We start from the raw sequence: 18,009 nt of genomic DNA on the forward strand, positions 1-18,009 counted from the left end.
ACAAGCTGTAGCCATTTGGGAGTGTATGAACTTGAGAGAGAGAGAGCAGGAAAGTTAATAAGAGATGTATGCCACTAACAAATTGTACAGAATAAATTAAATGGGGTTGGATCGCTATGTTCTATTTTCTTATCTGCAGAAGTCACATTTTCAATCACTATGCATAGATTCCCCACCGCCGTGGTTACATGCTAATACAGTGTCATCGCTGTGTCATCCTCACCGACCCATAGTGCCTGTCAGAAGATGACAGCTTCCCTCAGATGAGAATCATTTCAAGGGGACGTTGGAATTTCCTGCACCCACAACCTTCTGACATCGACTTGTCCATGCTAAGTTCACATTAACCAAATGCCTGTTGCAGTGTGTGTGTGTGTGTGTGTGTGTGTGTGTGTGTGTGCATGCATGTGTGTGTGTTGATTGAGTAGTCTTTCTTTAATGAAATATCTTTGGAAATTGGTTTCCACAGACTAATCAGGCAGCCCGCTAGCTGAGTTTCTGTTTTGGTAATTATCTTGTACTAATTAGAATGAAGCTAAAGACCTTTGAGATGAATTCCTTGGCTTTCTGAAATGTAACTAAAGAAAATGTAATGATAGAAAATAAGCTTATTCTATGTATCTTCTTAGAACTTAATATCTTCGTTAATAAAGTGTCCAAATTAAATCTAGTAATGGACAATAACTGGAGTCTATCTTGACCACTCTTCTAAGTCCCTCGCTAACCAATCAGCTCACCCACAGAATATATCCCTTTGGTCCTAGACCCTAGCGGGCATGACCCGCGGTTACAGACAACCAACCACAATTTCTCTGCCTGTTAGATGGAGCAATCTAATGGATTAGTATCAACAGGGTCTTTCTGCTCATCCTCTCAGTAAGAAAACAACCATTAATCCAATTAAACACTTATGACTTGAGGACAGCAGAGAGCAGGGAGCATGGCTACAGTAGTGTGGTCATAAGAAAGGCCTTCTCACACCACTGAGTTGAGCTGGCCTGGTTAGGCATCCACCATAGTTAATGGAACAGTGCTGAAAAGGAAAATGTGGAAAGAAAATATCAGAGCCAGCCCAGTTTGGTTGGGGTCAGGGTTTAGGGACATTAAGCAGGCTAGTTGGCTCACCTTGCGTCTTTCTCCGTTGAAGCCCCTCCACTGCTCGGCCTTCTGGATGATGTAGTCTAGTTCCCGGTTGGACACCTCCAGGTCCCGGGGCACGAAGAAGGATCCCTCGGTCACGCTGAGACGCTGGAAGATGTCCAGCATGCGCCCCTCGTTGTGGAGTCTGGTGGGAGGGCGTGAGGGTGGAGGGAGGGAAAGTGGAGGAGACGAGCCATGAACCATCATTGTCTGCCACTCTGCCTTCCTAAAAGGCCACCAAGGGTAATTTGTGAAAACAAGGAACAATATTGCCCTACTCAGCCCAACGATGTCAAAGTTCATGACTGTACTCATGGTTTTGTTGGCTAGTCGGATGCCAAACCAACGTCACATCCTAATTATATTCACGTTAGTGTCACGTCGGCTAACGTTCCACAAACCGGTTTCCTGACCTTTGGGACACATTTCATCTGACGAGTCTCGGCGGCATTGAATGAAGCTTATCGTTTCGAGTCTGGTGCTTACAACTAAAACCCAAATCATGGTGTCCAGTGTACCAGAAAACATCCCCAACGTTCTATTAATTGAATTAAGCATCTCATTACAGACTCAGTATGCCGTTTAAAATGGAGTATCTGAATTGATCCACAGAACGCAGAACACAGAGGACAAGAATGCAGGCAAATTGGCCTTGGTGAGTGGGAGGGAGGCTACTTTTAGTTAAAAGGAGCTGGGCTGGCAGTAAGTGGGCGGTATGGAACAATCAAGATCACGGGAGACTCCAGAGGACTCCACAAGGCGCTTCAAAGATAGCCGCCAGGGGATTGGCTGCTATTGGCTGCTGATTGAGTGGCCGTCTGATGAGGTGGGTCTGAGTCATGCGGCCACGCCAGAACGCGTATTGATCGGAGTCTCGAGGTGACTGAGCATCAGCCGGCTAGCTTTCTCCACAAGCAACACAGACAACAGCCCACAAAGACACCAGCAATACACAAACAAACAAATGCCTTGGCCAATCATCAAACGCGCGCAACCTTTTCCCCTACCAAAGAGATTCTCCGCAGTCAGGGGGTAATCAGTTAAAACTAACATCAAGGAGAGCCAGCTGTATACAAGGATACTGGATAGATAGAGCTTTGAACCCAGCATCACTCCTATCCAGAGCTCTTGGGATAGTTTGCTACTCTTCTGTAGTACTCTGACTTCAGACATAAGAATAGCTTGCATTCATCATCATATGTGCTCTTTTCATTCATTTATACGCCTCTCTCTCTTAGTGGGATTCACCGTCTTTCATTGCGGAAAAGCCTTGGATATGCACAATATGTTTGGCAGAAGTGCTGTTCAACAGTTCTAAACTATGGTACCAGTGAGCATTTATTTTAGTGGAAAACTGTTTGGAGCTGTTACATAGACAATAATAATTTGCCTATTTTTATCATGTGAAATTATTAAGATATAAAGTGGGAACAAAGATATAGTTGAAGTCGGAAGTTCATACACCGTAGCGAAATAAATTGAAACTTTTTCACAATTCCTGATATTTAATCCTAGTAAAAATTCCCTGTCTTAGTTCAGTTTGGATCACCACTTGATTTTAAGAATATGAAATCAGAATAATAGTAAAGATAATTATTTATTTCAGGTTTTATTTCCTTCATCACATTCCCAGTGGGTCATAATTTTACATACACTCAATTAGTATTTGGTAGCATTGCCTTTTAAATTGTTTTACTTGGGTCAAATGTTTCGGGTAGCCTTCCACAAGCTTCCCACAATAAGTTGGGTGAATTTTGGCCCATTCCTCCTGACAGAGCTGGTGTAACTGAGTCAGTTTTGTAGGCCTCCTTGCTCGCACACACTTTTTCAGTTCTGCCACACATGTTCTATGAGGTTGAGGTCAGGGCTTTGTGATGGCCATTTCAATACCGTGACTTGGTTGTCCTTAAGCCGTTTTGCCAAAACTTTGGAAGAATACTTGGAGTCATTGTCCATTTGGAAGACCCATTTGCGACAAAGCTTAAACTTCCTGACTGATGTCTTGAGATGTTTCTTCAATATATCCACATAATTTTCCCTTCCCCATGATGCCATCTATTTTGTGAAGTGCACCAGTCCCTCCTGCAGCAAAGCACCCCCACAACATGATGCCGCCATCCCACGGATGGGATGGTGTTCTTCGGCTTGCAAGCATCCCCCTTTTTCCTCCAAACATAACGATGGTCATTATGGCCAAACGGTTCAATTTTTGTTTCATCAGACCATAGGACATTTCTCCCAAAAGTACGATCTTTGTCCCCATTTGCAGTTGCAAACTGTAGTCTGGCTTTTTATGGCAGTTTAGGAGCAGTGGCTTCTTCCTTGCTGAGCGGCCTTTCGGGTTATGTCGATATAGGAGGCGTTTTATTGTGGATATAGATACTTTTGTACCTGTTTCCTACAGCTTCTTCACAAGGTCCTTTGCTGTTGTTCTGGGATTGATTTGCACTTCTGCATCAAAGTACGTTCATCTCTAGGAGACAGAACGCATCTCCTTCCTTACCGGTATGACGGCTGCATGGACCCATGGTGTTTATACCTGCGTACTATTGTTTGTACAGATGAACGTGGTACCTTCAGGCGTTTGTAAATTGCTCCCAAGGATGAACCAGACTTGTGGAGGTCTACAATTCTTTTTCTGAGGTCTTGGCTGATTTCTTTTGATTTTCCCATAATGTCAAGCAAAGAGGCCCTGAGTTTGAAGGTAGGCCTTGAAATACATCCACAGGTACACCTCCAATTGACTCAAATTATGTCAATTAGCCTATCAGAAGCTTCTAAAGCCATGAAATCATTTCGGGAATTTTCCAAACTGTTTAAAGTCACAGTCAACTTAATGTATCTAAACCTCTGACCCACTGGAATTGTGTTAGAGTGAATTGTAAGTGAAATAATCTGTCTGTAAACAATTGTTGGAAAAATGACTTGTGTCATGCACAAAGTAGATGTCCTAAACAACTTGCCAAAACTAAAGTTTGTTAACAAGAAATTTGTAGAATGGTTGAAAAACTAGTTTTAATGACTCCAACCTAAGTGTATGTAAACTTCCGACTTCAACTATACATTCAAATATCATTTATGAGATGAATCAATTTTTGTATGGCGATCTCGGAAGTGCACTGTAACTTCGTAACATTTCGTATCCCCCTATGTTACGGTGTGAAAACAGTTTTGATGGGCACACATATCCAAAAGAATCTATGGAATGCCCGGGGGAAGCAAGGTATTGATAGCTAAAGAGATGGAGAAAAGTATTTTGTTTGATTGCAAATATGCGGAAGGAGTTGAAAAGAGAACACACAGAAGGCTGTTGTATATAACACCTCTCTCCGGATTACATCTTCAAACCAAGGGCAACCATGGCATCTGGTGACAGAGAGGGACAAGAGTTCATCTATGTATACGGGTAAGAGAGTCTAGATATCTACATTTTCAGATATTATACGCTTCAAATTTTGACAGAAAGTTGTTTCCATTGCAAGTGAAAGCGTACTGTTTGCTAGCTAGCTAATTTTAGCTGGCTGGCTCACTAGCTAACATTACATGTATGATCTGTGTAGTAATATTATTCATATCTCTGAAAGACATTTGCATTGCTAATTATAGCTTAATGTTAGCTAGCTTGCTAGCATTGAACCCAATTGGTTAGCTTTGTCTACCTGCAGATTCATGTATGGTAGTAACGTTATAAATTGGGATTATGGTTCATTGTTTAGCTAGCTAGCTACATAAAAAATACTTCACTATTCAAGTAACAATTTCACTATACCGTTTACACCTTCTGTATCCTGTGCATGTGACAAATAGACTTTGATTTTATTTGACGGTAATGTGAAGAACAACATGACCTGCACCAGTCAAATTAGGATACAAAGTCAGGCTAAAGAAACAGTGTCCAAGTTCTAAAATTCTCCAGTAAAATGCCCTGCTTTTATTTCGTCACACTCTCAGCTATTTTCTGTAATTAGCTCGCCATTAACTTTTAAATAATGATCTTGTTGTGCATTTTTTTAAATGTAATAATGAATAAAAATGAGCTAAAGTTAAGTAATTGTCAGCTCTGATCTGGTATTTATTTACACTGGCTAGCTAGCTAACAAGCTAGAAACAAACCAAAACAATGTTTAGAAAGTTGCTTTTAGTTGCTTGGTTTGCTAAATTGACATATACTTAATTTATTTTTCAAACGAATGGGTTTATTGATGTTAAAATACACCAGTTATGCTATTTTAGACCACCAGGCTGCTGATGTCATGCAGCCTGTCGTTTTTGTGTGCTATTTCATAAAGACAACGACAAGTTTGATGTAGGATGACAATAGAATGTTCATGATGTCACTGCGACAACTGTCTACAGACATAGCCGTAGTATAAACCAGCTTTTAGTCTTTAAATCTTTGATTGTTTAGTACACTACTGTACTCACTCTGTTTAGCACATGGCCTCACATATGAATCCTAAAATAGATGGGTGGAGCTAAGGCTTAAGTGAACGATGCTAAATGGGTGTAGACAAAGAGCTCTCCAGTAGGTGCACCAAACCTTTCAAGGGACATTTTCTCAAAAGTTGGGTTACAAGTTTATCAACTTTCAAAGCAAAGTTACTTAAATAAATAAGTAAATATATCCTTTCACTGTTTACAGCAGGTCTTCAGCTACCTATTCTTGAATAGCTGTCAAATACTTGCTTCCTCTGTCCTTGGGAGAATCTCAATTGCATTTCCTTGATTCATTGCATCTTCTTCTCTCCTTGTCGCCTTTTCAAAACCCACTGGATGAGAATGTCAGAGGTCCTTCCCTCTCACCTTCATTTCCAATGGGTTTTGAGAAGGAGGCGAGGAGAGAGGACGTGAGGGATCAAGGAAATGTAATTGAGATTCTCCCCTTGTTTCCCCCATTCTTCACCTCCCTCTCAAAGCACATTGGGGGAGAGGAGTGAAGGTTCCTCCCCTCAGGCTACAATGCACTCTCAAGGAGAGGCAAGCAGTGGAGGAAACAAGGACAGAGGAAGCAAGAATTTGACAGCTAGTTTTCAGACACAGACTCTCTCACACTCACATACACACTCACACACAATGCTTGAAGAGTTTACTGATTATAATGATTTCATTATTGGTTATTATTAGTGTCCGTGATTTTATTGACAGAATCCATTGTATTATTCTATTGTATTATATCAACTATTAAAACATATAGAAATGCTGTTGTTTATCTTTTACATTCTTCAAGGATGTTTAGCATGGCTATAAATTATAGAGAAGTTGACTAAAGCACACAAAAAACTAGCAACTAGGTATGACAAAGAAACATGCGGTGTCCATGTTTCTTGTGACATTTTGAATGACATGTCAGTGTTTTGTTGTTGCTACTGTAGGTGGTGTTATGGTCTCATTGTGCCCAGCTAGACTTTAATTCTGCTCGAAAATTATATTTAAATGTATATCAAACCATTTAGAAATGTTGACCGTGATGTCACACATTAGCCCATTTATTTATAGAAAGACCCTTATCTGTTAAATGGTAGCTGCTAATTAATATTAATCAATAGTGTCAATTATATACACTGAACAAAAATATAAATGCAACATGCAACAATTTTAAAGATTTTACTGAGTTGCAGTTCATTTAAGGAAATCAGTTAATTTAAATAAATTCATTAGGTCCTAATCTATGGATTTCACATGACTGGGAATACAGATATGCAAACATTATTATAATTTTTTTAATCTATTTAACCTTTATTTAACTAGGCAAGTCAGTTAAGAACAAATTCTTATTTATAATGACGGCCTACCCAGCCAAACCCTCCCCTTACCCGGACGACGCTGGGCCAATTGTGCGCCGCTCTATGGGACTCCCGATCACGGCCGGTTGTGATACAGCCCAGGATCGAACCAAGGTCTGTAGTGACGCCTCTAGGACTGAGATGCAGTGCCTTAGACCGCTGCACCACTTGGGAGTCTATGGGTGTCTGGTGAGTATGCAGGCCATGGAAGAACTGGGACATTTTCAGCTTCCAGGAATTGCGTACAGATCCTTGTGACATTGGACCATGCATTATCATGCTGGAACATGAGGTGATGGTGGCGGATGAATGGCACGGCAATGGGCCTCGGGATGTTATCACGGTATCTCTGTGCATTCAAATTGCCATCAATAAAATGCAATTGTGTTCGTTTTCCGTAGCTTATTCCTGCCCATACTATAACCCCACCTCCACCATGGGGCACGATATTCACAATGTTGACATCAGCAAACCGCTCGCCCACATGACGCCATCTGCCCGGTACGGTTGAAACCGGGATTCATCCTTGAAGAGCACACTTCTCCAGCGTGCTAGTGGCCATCGAAAGTGAGCAGTTGCCTACTGAAGTCAGTTACAACGCTGAACTGCAATCAGGTCAAGACTCTGGTGAGGACGATGAGCAAGCAGATATGCTTCTCTGTGACGGTTTCTGACTGTTTGTGCAGAAATGATTTGGTTGTGCAAACCCACAGTTTCATCAGCTGTCCGGGTGAAGAAGCCGAATGTGGAGGTCCTGGGTTGGTGTGGTTACACGTGATCTGCGGTTGTGAGACCGGTTGGACGTTCTGCCAAATTCACTAAAAGTACGTTGGAGGCAGCTTATGATAAAGAAATTTACATTACATTCTCTGGCAACAGCTCTGGTGGACATTCCTATAGTCAGCATGCCAATTGCACGCACATTCAAAGCTTGAGACATCTTTGGCATTGCGTTGTGTTTCAAAACTGCACATTTTAGAGTGGCCGTTTATTGTCCCCAGCACACCGCCAGGGATGTAAACAAATTTGATCACAAAATTTGAGCGCAATATGCTTTTTGTGCGTCTGGAACATTTCTGGGATCTTTTATTTCAGCTCATGAAACATGGGACCAACATTTTACATGTTGCTTTTATATTTTTGTTCAGAATATTTGATATTCCATATCAAATCATTCATATCTGTATTCCACATAGATAGTCACAACATTCAACACAATATATCTCACTTCTAACCATTTTAGCCTTCAAACCAGGTCTAAGGAGCATAGTGTGACAGAGAGGAGGTCCAGAGAGGGTTCAGCCCATTCAGTGTGTGCGCGTGTGTGTGTGTGCGTGTGTGTGTGTGTGTTTTTGGTTTTACTATTCTTCTGGGGCCCAGAAGTCCTCACAAGGATAGTAAAACAAGCTAAATTCGGACAAGTGGGGACAGTTCGCCAGGCCCCACAAGGAAAACAACTATTTTAGGTTTCGAGGTTAGGTTTAGGGTTAAGGTTTAAATTAGGATTAGGAGTTAGGGGTTAATGTTAGTGTTAGGTTAAAGGATAAAAGGAAAATAGGATTTTGAATCAGAATCATCAATTGTTTGGTCCTCACAAGGATAGTGAAACAAACGTGCCTGTCTCATCCCCAGAGCCCCTAACAACAGACACACAGACACACAGACAGACAGACAGACAGACAGACAGACAGACAGACAGACAGACAGACAGACAGACAGACAGACAGACAGACAGACAGACAGACAGACAGACAGACAGACAGACAGACAGACAGACAAGGGACGGACTGACTAACAAACAGATGGAAAGACGAACAGACGAACGAACAGACGGACTGACAGACAAACAGATGGTCAGACAGACAGACAGACAGACAGACAGACAGACAGACAGACAGACAGACAGACAGACAGACAGACAGACAGACAGACAGACAGACAGACAGACAGACAGACAGACAAGATGGACTGACGGACGGACTGACTAACAAACAGATGGAAAGACGAACAGACGAACGAACAGACGGACTGACAGACAAACAGATGGTCAGACAGACAGACAGACAGACAGACAGACAGACAGACAGACAGACAGACAGACAGACAGACAGACAGACAGACAGACAGACAGACAGACAGACAGACAGACAGACAGACAAGATGGACTGACGGACGGACTGACTAACAAACAGATGGAAAGACGAACAGACGAACGAACAGACGGACTGACAGACAAACAGATGGTCAGACAGACAGACAGACAGACAGACAGACAGACAGACAGACAGACAGACAGACAGACAGACAGACAGACAGACAGACAGACAGACAGACAGACAGACAGACAGACAGACAGACAGACTGGATCCAGACTGGATCCAGACTCATTCAAAGTACTAGATGGAGACCAGTCCCTCTCAATACAAAATTGAAGACCCTTTCCTTCTCCTTTACCATGTAATCATTCTAATGTAATACCACTACAATCAATGTCACCACCTCTATTTGTGAAGTTTTTCGGTGAAGGAATAAAAAATTACTGAAATATATATATTTTTCAGCCAATGAATCAAGGCAGCCTAAAATGTAATTAAAAAAGGATAACAGTTCATTCTATCTATACATATAGCCCCAGGCTTTTTTTTAGAAATAGGTCACGAGCTGTGTCAGAGCTCTCCCTCTGACAGCCAATAAGAACATGTAACCCATAAAATTATCAGCCCTCCTCAGCCTCGTGCCCTATATTCAATACAATCCACCCGGCGACTGAGTGGCAGAAATCATTAATACTGGCTGCTGTTTTAATATTGTCCATTTAGTGCTGAGCCGATAAGCGGCCGGTTACGGAAAATGAAATGGTACCCTTTTTTCCCCCTTTCGGACCGATTCTAAACTGATTCATTCAATTGTGGACTTTTTACATTTCGAAATGTTAATGGGATTCGGTCTAATTTCAGGGTACAAAAACACACACCTTTTGATGGGGATGTGGTACAGTATTTTATCACATACCCAACATTTTTCCTACCTCACCACTCCCCCAAAATTAGGCCTACAACTGAATCTTTCCATTATGTAAAAGAGAATTGCCTTTCGGGAACGAAAAATAGGAGAAGAAAATGTAGGAAAATTGGGTACAACAGGCCTGCAAGTACATGTTGTATAAAACACATCTTCAGCTTGCAATAATCACTAATCACCATAAAACCCCAACTTCCTTAGTGAAACATCCATTGAAAGGAACCACTCTCATTGGCTCATTGGCTGTTGTTCTGAGCCAATCAGATTGGAGCATTGCTTTCTTCACAGGACAGAGCGACTCATGGGAGAGATAAGTGCTAAAGTGGTTTGCAGAGCCCCATCACAACACACGTTAACACTGCTAGCGTTAACGTTCCACTAACGTTCCAGCAGGGGTGACCTCAATCTGATAGACTTCATCTGATGAGCAGCTCAAACATTGTCCATCTACTCTAGCAGCAGGCACTTCAATATGGTTACAGCACAAAGATGAAACATACACCATACACCATATCAACTAATCGTATTATGCAAGGATGTTACATACTCACGTTATGTAAAAACAAATCTACCTAGTTCCGAATTAGCCACGCTTTACATCTTCTCTTACCGACTATGGAGCTGCGTTCAATTCGACAACCTTGTGTGGCAGTTCGCTTAATGCATAACTGCATTAGTAATTGCATGAGACTCTAAAATCACAACCGATTAGATCAACACTTGTTTTCTGCGGACATAGTCGAGTGAAAACACAGACACACACACGGATTGAGGGGGTCTGGGGGTTGGTTATTTGGGAGCGGGTATAGGAATTAGTGGACAGGACTGGGTGTTAGAGGGTTTTTACTCTTCATTGGCAGGGTGTCCCCATAGGCTGGACCATCTAAAAATACCCCAATGATAATTCCTAATTCGCTAGTCGCTCTTCCTGTGTGCTTCCCCAGTGTTGTGACACTTTTCAGCCACTAGGAAGGTCAGAGACAGAGGACTCAAAGTCGACACGAAAGCCCAATGTGACAGGACAGGTCTGGAGCAAGATCCATTTCTAGTTCAGAAACGGGCTGTTTCGAGGAACTGAGACGTCAACTACGACATGGGTTCTGAAGCAATGGTGGGAAATGCCAATATTATTATAATAGCACTACAGTACTACAATACATACAGATTACTAGGGTTTTCATGGTGTATGAAAACACATTAAACTCATAGCATAGTACTGCATTCAGTGCTGTTCAATTGATATTTCCTTGGCATTAGCGAGTCCCATTTTTCCCGTGTTTCTTATGTCTAGCCTCATCAGCACCGATGGCCAATTTCAATATTAGAATGAATTCAGAGTTAAATCAACTTTATCTTCTATATTTTATCCTACAAATGCATTAAATTAGTTTCTTTGGGCATAATGCCTCTGCATGTTTGTGCTGACCTGAGGAAGTAGAGGTAGAGGATGGTGATGGAGAGGAGGAAGAGGATGGCATAGAGGAAGAGGGTGATGACCACTCCAGCTGCCCCTGATTGGTCGGTCCGGTAGAAGTGCCAGTAGAGCTTGGCTGCATCCGCAACAGGAGACTCTGCACTGTAGGACAGACGCTGAACACGCATAGAGCCTACAATTCAGACCCCTTTGTCTTTTTCCACATTTTGTTCTAAAATTGATTAAATTGTTATTCTCCCCTCATCAATCTACACACAATACCCTATAATGACAAAGCATAAAACAGGTTTTAGAAATGCAAATGTTTGACATAAACCCCCCTCCGAAATATAACATTTACATGAGTATTCAGACCCTTTACTCAGTACTTTGCTAAAGCACCTTTGGCAGCGATTACAGCCTCAAGTCTTCTTGGGTATGACGCTACAAGCTTGGCACACCTGTATTTGGTTTCTCCCATTTTTCTCTGCAGATCCTTTCAAGCTCTGTCGGGTTGGATGGGGAGCGTCACTGTACAGCTATTTTCAGGTGTCTCCAGAGATGTTTGATCAGGTTCAAGTCCGGGCTCTGACTGGGCCACTTAAGGACATTGAGAGACTTGTCCTGAAGCCACTCCTAAATTGCCTTGGCTGTGTGATTAGGGTTGTTGTCCTGAAGGAAGGTGAGCCTTTGCCCCAGTCTGAGGTGCTGAGCACTCTGGAGCAGGTTTTCATCAAGGAACTCTCTGTACTTTGCTCTGTTCATCTTTCCCTTGATCCTGACAAGTATCCCTGATGCTGAAAAACATCCCCACAGCATGATGCTGTGACCACCATGCTTCACCGTAGGGATGGTGCAAGGTTTCCTCCAGACGTGATGCTTGGCATTCAGGCCATAGAGTTCAATCTTGGTTTCATCAGACCAGAGAATCTTGTTTCTCATGGTCTCAGAGTCCTTTAAGTGCCTTTAGGCAAACTCCAAGCGGGCTGTCCATGTGCCTTTTACTGAGGAGTGGCTTCCACCAGGCCACTCTACCATAAAGGCCTGATTGGTGGAGTGCTACAGAGATGGTTGTCCTTCTGGAAGGTTCTTCGATCTTGACAGAGGAACTCTGGAGCTCTGTCAGAGTGACCATCGGGTTCTTGGTCACCTTCCTGACCAAGGCCATTCTCCCCCGATTACTCAGTTTGGCTGTGCGGCCAGCTCTAGGGAGAGTCTTGGAGGGTCTAAACTCTTTCCATTTAAGAATGATGGAGGCCACTGTGTTCTTTTGGACCTTGAATGCTGAAGAAATGTTTTGGTACCCATCTCCAGATCTGTGCCTCGACACAATCCTGTCTCGGAGCTCTACGGATAATTTCTTCGACCACACTGCTTGGTTTTTGCTCTGATATGCACTGTCAACTGTGGGATCTTATATAGACAGGTGTGTGGCTTTACAAATCATGTCCAATCAACTGAATTTACCACAGGTGGACTCCAATCAAGTTGTAGAAACATCTCAATGATTAACCTGAGTTCAATTTCGAGTCTCATAGCAAAGGTTCTGAATACTTATGTAAATAATGTATTTCTGTTTTTTTCTTCTAACAACCTGTTTTTGCTTTGTCACAATGGGTAATTGTGTGTAGATTGATGAGGACATTTGATTTAATCCATTTTAGAACAAGGCTGTAACGTAACAAAATTTGGAAAAAGTCAAGGGGTCTGAATACTTTCCGAATGCGCTGTATATACACTGGATTAAATACATTGATACAAAGGACAGTACAGTACATCTATAGTGTAATCTACAGGTAATATAAGAGGTCTCTGACAAAGAGAAAACTGGGGAAAGTGTTTGGTTGGACATGCATTTATCAAGGCCCTCTGTGGTATTCCATCACGTGAGGAAATATTATACTGTGCTAATATCTCTTCACTAATAACCATATGATTAACCATAGTATATGATTGGACAGTACACATGTATATTAGACACATACTGAACATTCACCTTGGATTATCATTTATGTTCATTGATATATATGGTGGTTATTGAAATTATAGATGGATCAAATACCAGGCCAAATAATAATACACATATACACTGTGTGGCTTTCAAATAGTCTCTTATCAACCTCTATGTCATGGTTTCAAATTCCGCATAAACAACTGAAAGTCATCTGACGGTGGAGTTCTTTCGCACAGACAAAACGGGATCCCTGATGCAAAAAGACATGGATCTAACCTTGTGTGTGCTTTTTTCCTAACTTCTAAAGTCACTTTGCTAAGATAAAGTGAACTTCCCATTTAATGTGAACACAAGTGTCCAAGTTATTTTAAGTGACTTACCCCCAGGACGGCATCCACTACAAAGACCGCCAGCGGGTCCAGCACTGTCCACACTCCCAAAGCCATGATAAAGTTTGACGTGAAGGAGGGGAGTGAGCCAAACGCTAGCTGACAGCCCCATCTGATCAGGAGCAGCAGCAACGTTACGGCGTTCAAGGTCAGAGGTCCCACCACGACCATAGCCAACTCCTCGCGGGTATGAAGCAAGGAATTCTGGTAGACCAGCTCCACGGTGTGAGCATGGAACTGGAATCTGGAAGGGGGGGGGTTAGAGGAAAACAAGAGAAGTGTTAGCCTACATCAGCTCTTTGGGGCGCTCCATCCACTCCAAGACAGAACACATGTAAATGTGATAGCACACTGAAATAGCAAAACATTTATGTCTAAATATATATTGTATGAAGAACATACTAGTAGTGTTTTTGTGTGCATCATAACCAAACACTATTAATTTCCATTTGTGATGGGGATCACATGATGAATAAAGTACATTGCGACAAAAGATGAAGGATCTATAGTACCAGTCAATTCATCGTAAATTCTATAAAACTAAGCATGAAACTTAAGTGTTGTGAAACTGTTTTCGATAACAAAAGGTAAGATAAGATGTACTGTACCTACACTCAACAATTCACGTCATGGCTCATGAGTTTCTTAATCTACCATCTGCGAGTAGTGCTTGTGTGAGTAAAGAGGTGCCTGTTTTGCCCATTAATTCACATGTGATTCGCTAAGAGAAACAACCCACTCTCAGCCACTCGCCATTACTCCCACTGATGGTCCATTTGTACTCCTTCTGAACCAACACAACACTGCTAAACCTACTATCGCTTTCTGTCTTCTCAATAATTCATCTGTTCATCTATATGCTACGCTCATTTTGGTTTGTCTACAATTCTGTCCTGACCTGTTTAGAGGTTTCCATCTTCAGTTTAAGTCAAATTCCATGGCAACTTTACAATTCTATAAACAGTCATTATATCCCTATCCCTGTATTTCAATATACCGTATCTGTGGTTTGTACCAGGTGTTACAAATGTCATTTTTACAGAAAGATATATTGTTGAATGTTGACAAAGACTTTCCATATAAAATGGGGAGTAATAATACTGATTTCGTACTCTGAGCGGGCCACAGAGTGGTGTAATGTCTAATGTGCATGTGGTGCTCTTTAATGACTGGGCCTGTGAGGTGGTGGTGTGATATGCTGGCAAAGTGGCTCTTGGCCACCTGACTGGTGATGATGTGTGTGTGTGTACAGTCTGTGTGTGTGTGTACGTGAGAGTGCTGGGGGTGATGGGAGAGCCGCGTGGGGCCTGAGTGAGAGTGTCTCGCTCATGAAGGGCCCGCTTTGCTGCCCGCTGATGTCCCAGAGGCACTATTGGGGGAGGGTATCGGGTGAGACAGGGGGCTAGACACAGGGGGTGGGGCAGGGGGGAGGCTGTCAGCACACTGGCCATCCCCAGATTGTCAGAGATGGAGACAGAGAGCTAGCTGGGGACTGCCCATTACAGGGAGAAATGCTCAGAGGAGGAAGCGGCCAGACATGTGGAACTTGTCATCCGTTGGTGGCTGGTGACCCCCTCGATTTCCATGTTTTTTTCCTCCATCCCCCCTCCCTCCACTCCATTTTTACTCATGCACATTTTTCCCGTATTCTGTCAGATGTCAGATGGCTTTTCTATGATTTAATGCTTGTAAGCATATTCACAGTCTAGCTTTTAATGTGATGAATTAAATCAACACCATGTGCTATTGAGATGTAACAGCCTCTCAATGTCATCCTACTTTGTTTATTATGAAATACTGTCTACAAAATAATAAACAATACATTCTTTCCAAATAATGCACACGCAAGAATGCCTGTTGAAATCAATGAATTCTCCCACATGGTGTCATTAATGCTTAGGCAAGTCTTGTTAAACTGGTAATGGGCAGATTTTTATACAGTATCTAGTGGGAGGGAGTGTGTGAGTACTTATGTACATCTATGTACACACACACACACACACACACACACACACACACACACACACACACACACACACACACACACACACACACACACACACACACACACACACACACACACACACACACACACACACACATCTCTAAATCTACTAATAATATGCATATCTTATCTTCTGGGGATAGGTAGCAGGCAGTTGAATTTGGGCATGCTTTTCATCCAAAATTCCGAATGCTGCCCCCTATCCTAGAGAAGTTAAACTGGTAATGGGCAGATTTTTATACAGTATCTAGTGGGAGGGAGTGTGTGAGTACTTATGTACATCTATGTACACACACACACACACACACACACACACACACACACACACACACACACACACACACACACACACACACACACACACACAACTTCGCTGCACTGTGCTAGCTCTCGCCTCTTCTCTCCTCTCCCATGCACTCTCTCTACACACACACACAATCACTCCTCCTCCACCTCCTCGGAGAGAGGAGGATATCAAAGGAAGCACACTCACTTGTTGACAGGAACTGCGATGGCCTGGAGGAAGAGCCACTGGCTGCAGTAATGCAGGTAGAGCCTTGCAAACCAGATCAAAGCCAGGAGCGGCATAATGAGGCAGAGCTGTGCTGCTGCTGCTGCTGAGGAGGAGCGCCAGCCCCAGCGCCGCGGTGACAGGCCCAGCTCTGACGGGATCATGCGGAGAGCCAAATGTGTACGCTCAGCAGCCCCACCATTGCTACCACTGCCGGTGCCGCCACCGCCCGGCCCTCTGTAGGAGAGCACAGGCCTGGAAAAAACATCACACATACAGTATATACAGTATATACTCGGATATACAGGGAGAGAGGGAGACACAAGAGAGATTTAGAAAGACGACAGCAGGAAAGTGCAGGGCCTGGAAACAACAAACACACAGGCCTCTCTCTCGTCTCTCTCAGCAGCCCCTCCTACCCCTGCTCAGCTTCTCTCCACACAGGCCTCTTTCTCGCCTATCTCAGCAGCCCCTCCTACCCCTGCTCAGCTTCTCTCCACACAGGCCTCTCTCTCGCGCCTATCTCAGCAGCCCCTCCTACCCCTGCTCAGCTTCTCTCCACACAGGCCTCTCTCTCGCCTATCTCAGCAGCCCCTCCTACCCCTGCTCAGCTTCTCTCCACACAGGCCTCTCTCTCGCCTCTCTCAGCAGCGCCTCCTACCCCTGCTCAGCTTCTCTCCACACAGGCCTCTCTTTCGCCTCCCTCAGCAGCGCCTCCTACCCCTGCTCAGCTTCTCTCCACACCGGCCTCTCTCTCGCCTCCCTCAGCAGCCCCTCCTACCCCTGCTCAGCTTCTCTCCACACAGGCCTCTCTCTCGCCTCCCTCAGCAGCGCCTCCTACCCCTGCTCAGCTTCTCTCCACACAGGCCTCTCTCTCGCCTATCTCAGCAGCCCCTCCTACCCCTGCTCAGCTTCTCTCCACAGTGCACCTCTCTCTCCCCAGTGCAGCCCTGCTCCTGCTCAGCCATTCTCTTTCATATAGAGGGCACAGATGGAGAGTCTGGATGGAGAGGAGGAGAGAGTGGGTGCTGCTGGGCCAGTAATGACCTGGCATGGAAAACTGGAACGCCACATTAGGACAAGACTGAGAACATAAGAGCCTCTCTCAACAGGGCTCTAGTCTCCCCTACCATCTCCAAACTTAGTACACACACACAGACACAGACACAGACACACACACACACACACACACACACACACACACACACACACACACACACACACACACACACACACACACACGGCTAAAGACACAACATGTCCCCTTGTCAGTGTGAGAAGAGTCAAACAAGGCGAAGGTGCATCCTAATATTTCTCCAGGCAACGGCCCGTGGACATCCATACGTCTAGCCATCTTTCTGTTCCCAAAGATGCTTGGTATTCACTTTGTAGTGTGTACCCAGGGAAATGGTTTGCATATAATGCCTAAAGAGGAAAAGCTAAAATAATCAATTGTTTCTCTCCATCCCCTCATCCAACTGTACTGTTAGATTTGAGTCCAGTGGAGCGCAATTCACCCAATATTAAGTCACAGGATGTGGCTGGTAATTTCCTAAATCAAGTCACAATAAACTAAAAGTGATCATCAACCAAACCCCGGAGGAAGGCAGTCTGTGAAGTGTTAAATTATTTGTGTTAAGTTCTCAGGTTTCCTTGCAGATAAACACGAGAGATCGCTTCAAGTTCTTTCCATGTGGGAGAGCTCGCTTTCATTCAGAAAATGCCCAGTCAACAGTTATAGACTATAGATAAATATTCATGCAGCACTCTGAAACAAACTGGTACAGTGAGG

The 18,009-nt window shown here is 43.5% G+C and overlaps 1 protein-coding gene across 4 annotated transcripts in view; it reads right to left on the reverse strand.

The window, feature by feature from the left end:
* ofcc1 (orofacial cleft 1 candidate 1) overlaps positions 1–18,009 on the reverse strand; it is a 114,483-nt gene that overhangs the window by 32,778 nt on the left and 63,696 nt on the right. For 3 of the 4 annotated variants that reach the window (XM_042308758.1, XM_042308759.1, XM_042308757.1), the window contains exons 17-20: positions 13,693–13,945; positions 11,371–11,534; positions 1,126–1,285; positions 980–1,033 (exon numbers count right to left, since the gene is read on the reverse strand). In XM_042308758.1, coding sequence (XP_042164692.1) covers positions 980–1,033; positions 1,126–1,285; positions 11,371–11,534; positions 13,693–13,945 — 631 coding nt within the window. The remainder of the gene's footprint in view (positions 1–979; positions 1,034–1,125; positions 1,286–11,370; positions 11,535–13,692; positions 13,946–18,009) is intronic. The other variant, XM_042308760.1, reaches the window with a different exon arrangement.

This window comes from Oncorhynchus tshawytscha, linkage group LG29 (genome assembly GCF_018296145.1).
Source record: "Oncorhynchus tshawytscha isolate Ot180627B linkage group LG29, Otsh_v2.0, whole genome shotgun sequence".
In the NCBI taxonomy this organism is placed as follows: Eukaryota; Metazoa; Chordata; class Actinopteri; order Salmoniformes; family Salmonidae; genus Oncorhynchus; species Oncorhynchus tshawytscha.